General features: G+C 37.7%; 1 protein-coding gene across 3 annotated transcripts in view; it reads right to left on the minus strand.

Moving 5' to 3' along the window:
* Positions 1–3,857: 3,857 nt before the first annotated feature.
* LOC136104295 (gamma-aminobutyric acid receptor subunit pi-like) overlaps positions 3,858–12,977 on the minus strand; it is an 81,086-nt gene continuing 71,966 nt past the window's right edge. For all 3 annotated transcript variants that reach the window (XM_071812034.1, XM_071812033.1, XM_065843121.2), the window contains one exon: positions 3,858–11,620. In XM_071812034.1, the coding sequence (XP_071668135.1) occupies positions 11,312–11,620 (309 nt within the window). In that variant the 3' untranslated portion in view covers positions 3,858–11,311. The remainder of the gene's footprint in view (positions 11,621–12,977) is intronic.

Genomic DNA, 12,977 nt, shown 5'->3' on the forward strand with positions numbered 1-12,977 from the left:
AATCAGTGTAGGTAAGTCGGCTTAGCAACTGCTTTCAGACCACAAATCTTTATGAATGGTAAAATATTTAGTAGTGAACAATAAAAGCTACACAAAAATTATGTGAGGTTAAATCCCTAGCTGAATAGCAATAGGCAATAAATAGAGATCTACACTTGTACATATAATCAGGTCAGGTTTTCAGGAGCAGCAAAAAGAAAAATACAAGTAACAAAAGTGATTGTTTAAGAATATGCACAGCCATGGCAATTTACAGCTTGCTGCTCCCTCAGATATTTGGGCCAGAGGAGCAGCTATTCAGATCTCGTTTGCCAGCTCTGAAAGTGCTGGTGGAGGTCAAGACAAATCAAGGCAGAAATATCGAATGTAAATTCTTCGTTGTGACCTATAAAAATTAGCCCATTGTCCTCAAATGTTTTCAGTAGTGGAACAATTCAACTTGTTCTTTGCAGGCTAAGCCATCAAACAGAGAAAATGCTAAGATGACTTCTTGTGAAGAGCAATTATCTTTTTCCACTGAACTAGAAAAACTACACAGAGTTATTTGAGACATTTTATTTAAATTTGCCTTAAATACAAGGTATTTTTTTATTGCTAAATAGTTTACAGCTAATTGTTTTACATAATACAGTCACATTTTTTGCACTTCCAAAAAGCTGTGATTCAGAGTTTATAATGTTCAACTGAGTCTGTCTGCTTTGTATTAACACTGTTTTCTACTGAGTAATATTTCAAATCCAAATAGATATCTTCACCATATGACTTTTGACATGTCTTTGGGTCTTCACTTGCCCTGATAAAGTTAGAGGGCTGAAATATATTCCAGGGGTTCAGTTCTCCATCCTTTTCCCCAGAAGACAAGGGTGCCCGAAGCCCTACTAGAAAATCTCTTCTCGTATTTTAAGAGTAACATATAGCTACTGATAGTAGCTTGCATTACTAGGCCAGGAATTTTACGTGACGTGTTAGTAACTTCCACGTGTAAGTGCAGAGGTTCCAGCTGAAAATGACACCAACAGGTTTGGAACTAGTACTAAAGTCTCCAAAAATCTCAGTCCAGTGCTCTGTGACTCTACACTGCTCCTTGTGTTGGTTTGTCAGCAAGATCTATTGAAAATCAAACCTTGTAGTGTTCTGGGATGGGATAGTTTATCCCTTTCTTTACTAGAGCAGCCCCATTTTGGGTGGAAACTTATCTGGGAAACAGGTGAAATAGATGGATATTTTCTAAAGTGTCATCTTATGGGGCTCTCATTACACCTCTGCTAGTTTTCTTCCAGGCATTTAGAAACCGAATGATTGTTGTTATCGTTATAACCCCTTAGCTGAATCTGACTGGATTTGCTAGGCAGCAATGGAAGCTCTCAGGTCATGTATGCGCACATTTGTATTTGTAATACTTGCTAGATCTTAAGGCCAAAACTCAGTTCTCCTGTCTGCAATGCAGTGTTTTAGCTGCAGTGCAGATCACTAATATCTGTTCTCCCTGTCCAAATCTTGGAGAGGTCAGCTATGATTTTGTGAACATCCCTCTGCAATTGCTTTCCACATTCTAGTGTCTCTTTCACAATTGGTGTGATTAGCTATCTTATTGCTGACCTGATCGCTCAGTTCCTTCTTTTTCCTGTGACTTTTTAAAGTACCCTCTTTGCTGACCCTCCAGACACTCTCCCAGCCTAAGTAGCTACAAGAGTGACCTATGGTCCCTGATCTCCCTTCTACGATATGTAGTTGATATCCAATAATCCATATTTTTTTCTCTGATGTGCTTTTGAGTTCCATTTTACACTAAACCATGTGAGACCAGAAATGAGCTTCTCTCCTGACAGCTGGGTCAGTGCTACCCAGATACACAATTCCTTCATTTTTAACCTGTCATGTTGAGGAGTGCAGGAACAGCATGAACTTGGACGGAAATCATTAGAATAGCAGTGACAGGTTTCTTCCTTTTAATATGGTGCTTTCAGATAGACATTACATCAGAAAACTGGTCTTGTTTTTGTGTTTCCTCACTTTCATTCACTTTCTTCTGAAAAACAATGAAAGCATAAACCTATGTCTAAAGTGGTGGAAGACAGGGTTTTTTTTTAATCAGAGTCCTGGCAAACATCAACAATTTTCCCACAAATGTGAACAGACTCAGTGAGGCAGGGACTTTTTCTTCTGCTTGCTTTCTGAACTCTTTCCCAAAAGGCCACTCTGATGAGTAGCTCCTCTCTGCACGTGGACCTGCAGGAGGTCTGTTCATTACTTGGTTTGATTTTTGACCTGACCATTGATGCACATAATTGAAAAGTGGTGTCTTAAGTGCAGGAGGAAACAACACATAAAAAATGTGCTTTCTCAAGAAACATTTGTACCTATATATGTATAGACATGTATAGATATATATATACACATATGGACAGAGAATAACCCATTTCAATCACTGCTGTTGAATACAAAAACATGAGCCTCTCCTTTCAGGCAGTTTTTGTATGTGCCTGTAAAAGATGACTACACAGTACTTTCTACAAGTGTAAGTATTGCTAGAAAAAGTTAAATAGTGTGCAATCAGAGTCAGGGAGGTCTCATCCATGAGCAAGCTGGGACAGAGCTAAATGCTGCATTGCACCAACTAAAAGAGGATGCCTTCCTTCTACTTGAATTTACCCTCTGCTACACCACTTCAGACAAGGAAACCTTGTCTGCAAATGGCTAGGTTTATAACCATGACTTATTCCCATATTCTAGTGTTGTGTGCACACTAAAATTTCATCTTAAAAAACTGGATCTCCAAAAATGAAGAAACTGCACATATATATCAACTAAGTTATATAAGGTTTATTTTTATCCATGGCATCCACACTGCTTTACTGAACCTTATCAAATGTCAGGTATTTTGTGATGTACAGCATTCCCTGACATGAACTCTGTGCTCAAATACTTTGCTGAAAATCTCATTATTGACAGCACGAAGTCTTCATTAAATGCTACACTAAAGATTAATCAGTTGTTTGTGAATACTTAGATATATGGGATATTTCAATAACTGGAAATTGATCACTGAAGTTATATATTATTCTTTATTTTTCATGCCTGGATAAAAATGCAAGTGTTATTGGAATGGTTTGCTGCTCTTGCAATTTTTAAAGGTTTCCATATCACTCAGTCTTGGCTGCTAGGAATTCCATTCCTGTAAATATTAATGTCACCAGAGTGTGACCGCATGAGAAAATAAACCTAACATAGAAAATTGTGTGAGCCCAAACAGAGCAAGTTCATTGTGGAATGACTTGTGTTAATATCATGGAAAGCTTTCTTAAGCGTATAGGAAAGTCTATAATCAAAGACTTGAGCCTATATATTACATATAGCACAGTATGAAGGTGCAATCAACCTAGTGAAAAACCCCAGAGCATATTTTACAAAAAGACATTTTATTAATCTCAACAATGAGAGAAAAAAATTCTACAGATTGCCAGCAACATGTTCAAAACAAAACCAAAGCAGCATGAGCTGAGAGCACCCTCTTCTGATCATTATTTTGTTTTTCAGGTTCTAGATAAATTATCTTCCGCATGTGTTGTAAAATTCCAGTGACATGCCCTTTAATCAGGATCACAAATACATAATCTGCTCAGGAGATGAATACAATACATGTGTTTCAGCTACATTTTTACTGTAATTGTTCTTTTTTACAAAGGTGAGGACAGTTCTTCCGGTAACTCTTTCCCCTTTCATTACTGTGTTCCAGTTTGATTTCCATGAGGCCATCCAGGGCCAGAGGTGAAGGAGGCAGGCTGATTTTTTATTTAGCACGTGTCACCCAAGTGAGAGATTTAAATTCAGCTGAAAACAAACAAACAAACAAACAAACAAACAAAAACACAACAACAACAACAAAAACCCACTAGTCTAATACTAAAAGATTGTATTTACAAAGATGTTAGAAGGAGGAAAGGATGAGGAGAGAATGAGAGTAAGAGGAAGATTAGGGACATAAATATTTTTTCTATAGCCATAACAGCATCCTTTTTACAATGTTTTCACACAGCCCAAACTGAAAACAGTTCGAAATCCCACTGTAATGCAGGAAAAAAGCAAAGAACAGTGCTCTGCCCTTCTGCATTACTTTCAGTTTCTGAGGACCAGAGAATTTAAGTAGCTCATGGATATTAGAGCTAATGAAGCCTGATTTTCTCCAGATTGGTGTTTCAGTGTTGCTTGACTCTCATGTCGGGAAGATATAAATTGCGACTGAAGCTTGTTTGGCATTTGGGGCATTTAGATGTGCTCTCTTCAGTGTGTTTTCTCTTGGATTTAAAAAGACACAAGCTCATGCTGTAGTGTTGTGCTTTGTGAGTAGCAGTCACATGTCTCTCTGACCTGGACATCTATTTCATATAGTTTGTAGGAACATCCTGTCTCTGAGATTTCTGTTCCTTTATTACATATGGTAAAAATACAACAACGGGTTCAAAAAAACTGGGTAGCATGGATTAATGGGCAGATATATTGATACATCTAACCTAGTACACGCTTTACGCCATGTCTGAAGTCTCTGAAGCTTTTAATTAGAGAGCCCTTGATAGGTAGACATGTGGTTAGAGGCTCCTCTTGGTGTAGGTAGTGATTCAAATCAGAAATGAAACCCAAAGAAGCAAGAGGACCCAGCAGCTACGGCCAACAGTCCTCCCACACTGCAGATGAGGCAATACATTTTGGGGTGAGTGGCCCCACCTCTCAGCAAGACAGTCTTGTGTCCCAGCTTGCACTCTCAGCATTGCACACATTGAAAGCCAATCAAAATGAAATTGGAAGATACAGGCACAATCCTATTATGTGATAAGGAAACCAGAAAGGATAGACACAGCACAGAGATAAGAGGGTCATGAAAACTAACAGAGTAATTTGGATCTGAGAAAGTGGATGCACTATTCACCAGATGCACTCACCCACACTGGATTACCAGATGAGGCTGGTCCTTGTCAAAATATAATAAATTAGCCTCTTCAGCCCTCTCTGCATTTAAGTTTCTGGCATGGACTGTTTTAGACAGACAGAGACTGATGACTGCAGTATACACAGGAATGACACAGGACCAGGATGATGCTGAAATATCATTAAAATTGATGATTTTGGCTTGTCCCTCTGTCATCTTTAGTACAGCATGACAGTGCATCTGGAGACCTGACATTATCAAAGAACAATGTAGAGAGGGAAATGCTACAGCCAGAATACAGGCATATGCAGAGATACAAAAGATACAGAAAGTTTTTGATTCTGCTGGCAAAGAGCTGCATGGTAACTCAAGTTATCTGACAGGAGAGAAAACCAGCTCAGGCCATTATGTGCACTTGCTTACAGAAAAGGTAACCTACAGATGATAAAATGATACTCAGTCTCTTACTCATCTTTCTGGGAAAGAAGTTGAGAATAAGGTACAATTTATATTTAGCTACTTACTGAATTTCCTGAGACTTTAATCTGCTATACTATTATTTTGAAGATTGTGACATTTTGAGAGGTCAAGACTGTCAGTTCTAGTGTTCTCAGAAATGCACCGAAGGGTTGTCAAGGTAAGCCTTATAAAACTTCAGCAAGGATTGGACCAGGTCCCTGTAACTAACTCATAGACAGATAGTGTAGGGTAGAAGCTGTTCCTATAGATCTTCTTTTCTTCACAAGGATGGGAAATACCACTGAAAAGGACAGTTGTATTTGTAAGATATCATCAAAAATGTATTGCTGTGAATAAAAAGCACTTTGATTAGGACTGAATTAGCTGAATGCATAACATAGCTCAGTATATGAGTCTAATGGACTAGCATTTAAATGCATAGAATTGTGCAGATGGTTCCCTTAGAAGAGACTAATGCAGTGTTAAGTGATTCTTGTTCACCTTGTCATGGCACTGATCCAAAGAAGGTTTTCAAAAAAACAAAACTGGAAGTGGACTGAAATGAACTAGCTCCTAAAGAAGCTGGGACATAGAAAATAAGGAGACAATAATCTCTTACTCTGCATCTTTCCAGGGTATATCAGTGGGTGCAATGCTAGCTTTCCCCATGCTGGCAAACCTCACAAGTTTGTTACTGTTTCTGAGATGCAACCGATGTTGTTTGTAGCAACATCAACATGAGCATGAGGGCCAGGGGCATACAAGCTGAGAATGTCAGTATGCCAATATGTAATTCAGGTTCTAAATCCATTTTATACTCTCATGTTAATTTTTTTCTAACTTTGCCAGCTCGTTCAGCTTCCAAAGCAGCCAAGCCCCAGCTAGAGCAGGTGCTATTCTGGATCCATTCCTGACCTGCCGTTAAAGCAGAAAAATGACATTCCTCTCCTTTCTGAGAAATCAACTAACCCTGATATCAAATCCTTTTACTGTGTTCCAAAAGCTACCTGCTATGGCAAGTAGTGGTGCAGCTGTGCATTTATACAGATGAAGTTATCCATTGGTTAAATGTCGATTAAATTTAAATTCAGAGCAGAGACTGAAAAGGGGTCAGGTTGTGATTTGTGTGCATGTGATGGTGCTAAAATCTTGTGGGATTATTTTGCCTTCTGAAGTTTCCACCGTCTCTGATATGGAATGGAAAAATAGGGTCCATTCCAGTTTGAAAAGAAACACAGAACCCAAGTTATATGAGTAAACTCACATCAAGAGACTGAAATGCCCTCAAATGCCCCCCTATCCTTCTCTTTCTGAGGATGGAAAGTTTGACTGTCAGATAGGGCTGGGGAAGATGTCTCCAGATGGAAACTGATGAAAAGCTGAATTTAGCAATATTATTAAAGTAAACCCCTGGCTTTAATTATGAAGTTATATAAGTAATGGCAAATCCATTGCAGTCTTCAAAATCATGTCAAGTTTATCTGCTTTAAGTACCATCAAGTTCCCACTTCTCTACAGTAAGCAGAAGCCACTCCAGTCTTCAGCTCCTAGGTTGAGACAGCTTGTTATTGCAGCAATCAGCTCAGAAGACTCCCCTGACTCAGTTTCCCACTGTTTCAACAAACCCTACTTCCAGATAAACTTTTCAAAAAAATTTGAACTGGCTTTTAAAATTAATTTGATCCTTGTGTCAACTGTTAGCAGTGTGCCAGTGAATTGCCTGAGAACATTTATTTAGGATTCTTAAATATTTGTAGGTAAACTGTTGGTACAGCTACTGTTCTGCCTGTCTTGAAATACTGAGATGATACAATATTTTGATTTTAAACATTATAACCTGCAGGAGAAAACCTTGACATGAGGATAGAAAAATCAGGCTTAAAACATAAGGTATTGTGATCATAAATTTACATTGCAGACTGGCAGAATATGTTAATGATTTCAGTGGCTAAAATGATGGAAATAGTCTGGATTTGAGAAGCGTGAACTTTAGTGTGAAAAACAGAAGTCCTCAACACTCCACCTGACAATGCTGTTTTGTCTGATTTTAATTAATGTGTCACTACAAACATGACCTACTTACCGTAGTACAAATGTCAGCTTGTAATAGCTTTTCCCTAGAGTCCTCCTTAACTAGCTGTTTGCCATTTACATTTACTCGTTCAATCATGAAGAGTAGTTAGTTAGCTCCATCTACTGCTGCATGGAGTGAATTGTACCAGCAGCACCAGTTCTCCAGTAGCCTTTCAGATTGCACTCCCAGTGGTGTTTTACATGCTCAGCTGCACTACGCCACTGGAAAGAGCAGACAGCAGAAAGCACGAGGTCTACATTTTTCTGTTTCTTCTTCTGTCACCAGCTTTACTGTTATGTAGGTTTTCTTTAATCTCTAATCTTTTTGGGAATTTCTTTTTGAATTGCAGGGTGACAACATGGAGCATCATTTTCTTAAATACGTATTCCCATGCCAAAAAACATAACAGTTCTCTTAAAATGATTAGCACAAACAATTGAGATATTTGCAAGGAAGGAAACAGAGCTATTTAAGTTATTGCTGTACTGATAATAAAGAAGGCCACTGTGCTGAAAATGGGTACTCAGATCAACAGACATATACCCATTCCTTATGCTTGCCAAATATGTTGACTGGAATATTTAGATGGGCTATTTAGTCATTTTTGTTTTAAAATAGATGTTTCGATATACATTAAAATGCCTTCTTAATTTATGAGAGAGCTAATGAATGCCTGTTCTAAAATATCATCTTTCTTAGTATTTCCCTCTTGATTTAGGTGGAATATTTCAAATACTCTCAAAACATCACAAATAGCACCCCAGTAAGCAGGCTGCATGAGATACATACCTACAACACAGCTGAATCAGAGAAACACACCAAATTATTGCCAAAGTGGAAGGGTGGCAGGATTAATACCTTCAAATGTCTAAAATCTCCCAATATTTTTACTATATTTAAAGACATAGCTCAGTAAAGGATATTATTTTGATAATAGATTTACTTTTCCATTAAGAAATGCAATAAGACCAAAGAGGTTATTAAGGTCAGAGATGTTTTTCTAGTCTGCACAATGCTCGTACTCCTGTGAGATGGCTGTTAAACCAGAAGATCAGGCCTGCGGGTATTCCATAGAGAAAGGAGATTTATTCCTTGGAGTGGCTGCTGCCTCCACATACATCAAAAGTAGTGCACCTCCTGCTAATAGCAAAGTAAATTACATGAAGGTGCATCACCCGTTTGTGCCACTTCTCCCTTTCACCTTTCTCGGGTCCCCAATTGTACATTTGCCTCAAGTGGCCTCAAAATACGACAGGATATTTCTGTATTATGAGTCTAGGAAGGTTTACGATTAGGAAGCACTACAAAGTAAGCAAAAGAAAGACAACTACCAACCAGGAGATGATCGCAGAAAGTCCAAGGTCTTTCCCTTTTCACCAGCTATGAAAACAAAGCCATTTTCCTGGCCAAGGGCAGCTTTGAGTGCTTCAACCTCCACTTCAGTCCCTGTTAGCTCAGAAAGAGACATCTCCATCTCTAAATTACCTCTGAGTATTAGCCTTCGATGCATTGTTTGTGAACACCACTTATTGAGAAGAGCCTTTCCAGTTAACTCCAAGGAATTTGATAGTTTCTCAGGACAGTTTTGCATGTTTGAATGGGATAATTAAAATGCTGTTCTTCATTCTTCATACACCATATTGAAAATCTGTCCCCCTGTTCCCGGGGGGGAATGTCTTTCACTTACACAAATTCATGTCAAACCGAGTTTTGTTTTTTCAGATTAGTAATTAATGCAGAATTATGCAAAGCAGAATAATAAATAATCTGGCTGTGCAGTTTATTCTTTCATGTAAACATGGGAGACTTCAGTGTCTAACTCTGCTTACAATTAGCACATCAGTGGGAAAACAGACCCTGTTGTCGATCAATGCACTGTAAGTAAAGCTGTTCAGACCTTCAACAGCTCTCTAAAAGAATATTTAAGGTGAATTATCTCCAAGTTAATTTGAAGCTACAAAACTCTAAATGCTTATTTTAAGGGTGTAGTAAACATAAATCCCAAATTTAGCGTTAATACAACAGGTAACTTGCAATGGATGGATAACTATTCGAAAAGATTCAGGATTAACATAAATTTCAAATTCAAGATGAAAATACAGAGCTTTACCATATGCCTTCTGTGAATTTTATGAGAGTAAGAACTGGAAAGAGATCTCAGAGTCCAGTTACACAGCTTGTTTCCAAGAAAAATTCCATAGAATCTGCTCCTGAATAAAGGGTTTAAGGTTAAATCTGCAACAGCAGAATGTTAAATAAAAAGTATAATTTTTTTTTTTTATTGTACTTAGCACAGGTAATCTTGGGTTGATTTCTTGAATGCATTTGCTTTCATATGAAAGTCAGAAGAGCCACAAGGTACCAAAAGCTAGTAGGCTGTTATTGAAGCCACATTGCCTCGATAAGCCTTGTAAAAGGCACTACTGAAAACAGAAGAGAAATGAATTTTCAGTACTCGACCCATTTAGAAAATGAAAATACTGAGGGGATTTTTTTTACCTAATAATTGTTCACCAGTGTGCAATGATTTTCAAGGATTTATTTGTGAGCAGGGGCATATATAACCCACCCTGGTATTTTGCACTTCACTTCTCCTGTACTTCATGAGGAGCTTACTTGTAGAAAGGTGTGTCAAAGAGTGTCAATATTATGGGTTTTTTTTCATGCATTTCTATGTGTGCAGTGTGTCAGATAAATGCCAAGGTACACAGTCTGTAAAAGCACATATACACATTTATACATATATATGCAACCCACACACATATTATGGTCAGGAAAAATGTATAAAAATAAGTGCTTCTAAATTTCCAGATTGCAGTATAAGAAATAAGTTGCCATATCAATAACTTTTGTAATATCTTTCAGTGAAGTAACCACTCAGAAAGACTGTTACAGTTTTTCAAGTATAACCATTCTCTCATGTGGGTCATAATTTCATCGGTATAAAACTTTCATTTATTCATCAAGAGTTATTGCATATCCAGGGCTTTCTTTTCAATTCAAGAAGTCTTTTCATCTTTACATGACATTTATTGGCAAGTAACTCAAAAGGAATTTGCTAAGCTGAAAATTAAGCATATCAGATTTTTCTTCTGCATAATATCTACACAGGCAGTTGTGACTGACCAGAGCACAGAGTATAAACATCAGGAAATACGGTCATATTCCATTAGGGATTAGCCAACACCTAAGTATGTCCTTGAGAAAAACATCTCTCTGGATCTAAGCATTTTGGATCCAGTCCATTTCTACATTCTGCCTTGCACTTATTCAGAAAAGTCTTTGATGCCTATGGGAGTCCTGTCTAAAGATGTAGGGAAGAGTCTTGAAGCATATTTGTGACTTTACACAAATGAATATATTGTTTGGTTTGTGTTGATAGCCCATGCCTTCAAACCTGTTTCTTGCTATGAAGCAAAAACAATTCAATCTGCAATTAAACATTTTCTTATATGATCTGGAAAATTTATGCATTATTGACAAAGCTAGAAGGAACTGAATATGGAAAGCATAGCAGGAAAACAACACTTCATCGTTTTTAGTTTTAAATATATTCAATGCAGTGCATAAACAAGCAACTTTTTTACAAAGTTGACCATTAAAATATTAAAAATACTTATTTGCCTCTGATAAATAGTTTAACATGGGACATGCATGCTAATAGGAAAGTCAGTTTTGGGTGACAGTCATTTAACAGTGGAAAAGTGAGTTAACAAGCAACTTTGTAGAAATACTTGAAAACATAACATGTCTTTTTATACCGCTTTATCCAAATGCAGCTTCTTAATTCTTCTGCAATTTCCCCTCTCGTATCTACTTTCTAAACTTGAAACCAATTTTACACCTTCAAATACTTAGAAATACAAGTAATATACCCAATAAAATACATTAATTATGATGAAAGATAATGGGAAAGAAAACCTGGCATAGTTGTCTATGTGGTAAGGATTTTTAACATGTAAGCAATCAAAGATACAGAAAAGTCTTTTCGCTACTGACATTGGAGAAACACACCCACTGGCTTTACTTCTCTCCCTTTTTGCATCAATGCTGGTTTTGCTGCTCTTGTTTGAATCAATCTTGTTCGCATCATCAGGGTCGCTGAAACTGTTAGTGACTGCTGCCAGGACTCCATTCCTCTCTTCAACGTCCTCATCCTCATCCTGATAGGAAACAAAACAGCAGGTACTTCAGTGCATGTTCCATTGCCTATTTAGTTTAGAGCTGCAGCAAATAATAGGATTTTTCTTACTATGACTCCTGTATCTCACTCCTTGATTTCAAGGGCGAGCACCTACACACACCAGAGAGCTGCTTTTAGCTTTCAACATCTCTGTTTACAGGAAAAACCCTGACTTAAACAACACCTTACTGCAAAAGCTTTTGTAGGACTGTCAAGCAAAGCTGGATTTGTTCAAATATGGCCCACCAAGCTTTACTAAAGACAGAGCAAATCCATTAAACGTGCAACAATAAGCTGTCTTCTGCTCAGGGAGAACACAGGCAAAGGTCAGCGTCTGGAAGGCAGGTAAAGCAAACCCCCAGTCTGGAGATGGAGAAGGTGGGAGAGCTGCTAGATCAGCTAGTCAAGATGGTTGGACCCCAAACCAAGCACCCCACGTGCAAGACATTTTCATTCTGTGCAGTGGCTACTCTATTCCCAATGGTTTGTGATGAAAATCAAATTAACTTAAAACAAAACGAGAAAGAAGTACAAAGAAAAGATGGTCATAAAGACAGGCAAGCCTCACAACTAATTCAATACTAAATAGCTCATAGTACTTCTGAAACCCATGCTTTAAGTTCAAAGTTATGCTAAGGTTAAGCTCATTTTTATGTGCCTCCCTGTATCAGGACAGCTCTTTGGAGAATGTTGTATAAGCCTTCTGGTAGGGTTTGTTTCTTTGATTAGAAATGGCTCAGAGCCATGAAGTTCATGTATGAAATCTTCACCCTTTGAAGTCAGCGGGTTTTCTGTTAACTGACTCAGAGGACACAGGATTAGACATCAGCTGAAGCTTCAGCTCTAAACACAAACTTTCTTGAAAGTTCTGGGGCATTTATTTTGGTTTAGCGTATTGCAGAGATACCAGCAGATCTAAGTTACAAAGATTGGCTGCAACTTTGTATCTAAACTAAACCTAAACTTCTACAGTTAGAGGAGGGGTATTTTAATTCAGGCAGGTGTACACGTAATTTTAATTTTATCCTGATGATTTTATTACCTTCCAAATTAGTGATAGCATACAAGCAAAAAAAAAAAAAAAAAAAAAAAAGGCTAAATATTTATTTGTGAAATGTAGAATGCAGAATCTCTTTCCTCTGATCAAATTGCTTTTTCCATTTGCATCATGAGAAGAAATAGATTAGAGAAGGACAAACTTTAGATAAGTTGAGATGTACAGCCCTATGTGTAGCCACACGCAAAGCTCATTTAGAAATATTCCAGCTATTAAAGTCAAAGAAAGCTCATTAAGCCACCTAAGTGATCTCCATGCCCATGCAGAATTGCTCTTCTCC

Source organism: Patagioenas fasciata, chromosome 8 (genome assembly GCF_037038585.1).
Source record: "Patagioenas fasciata isolate bPatFas1 chromosome 8, bPatFas1.hap1, whole genome shotgun sequence".
Classification (NCBI taxonomy): domain Eukaryota; kingdom Metazoa; phylum Chordata; class Aves; order Columbiformes; family Columbidae; genus Patagioenas; species Patagioenas fasciata.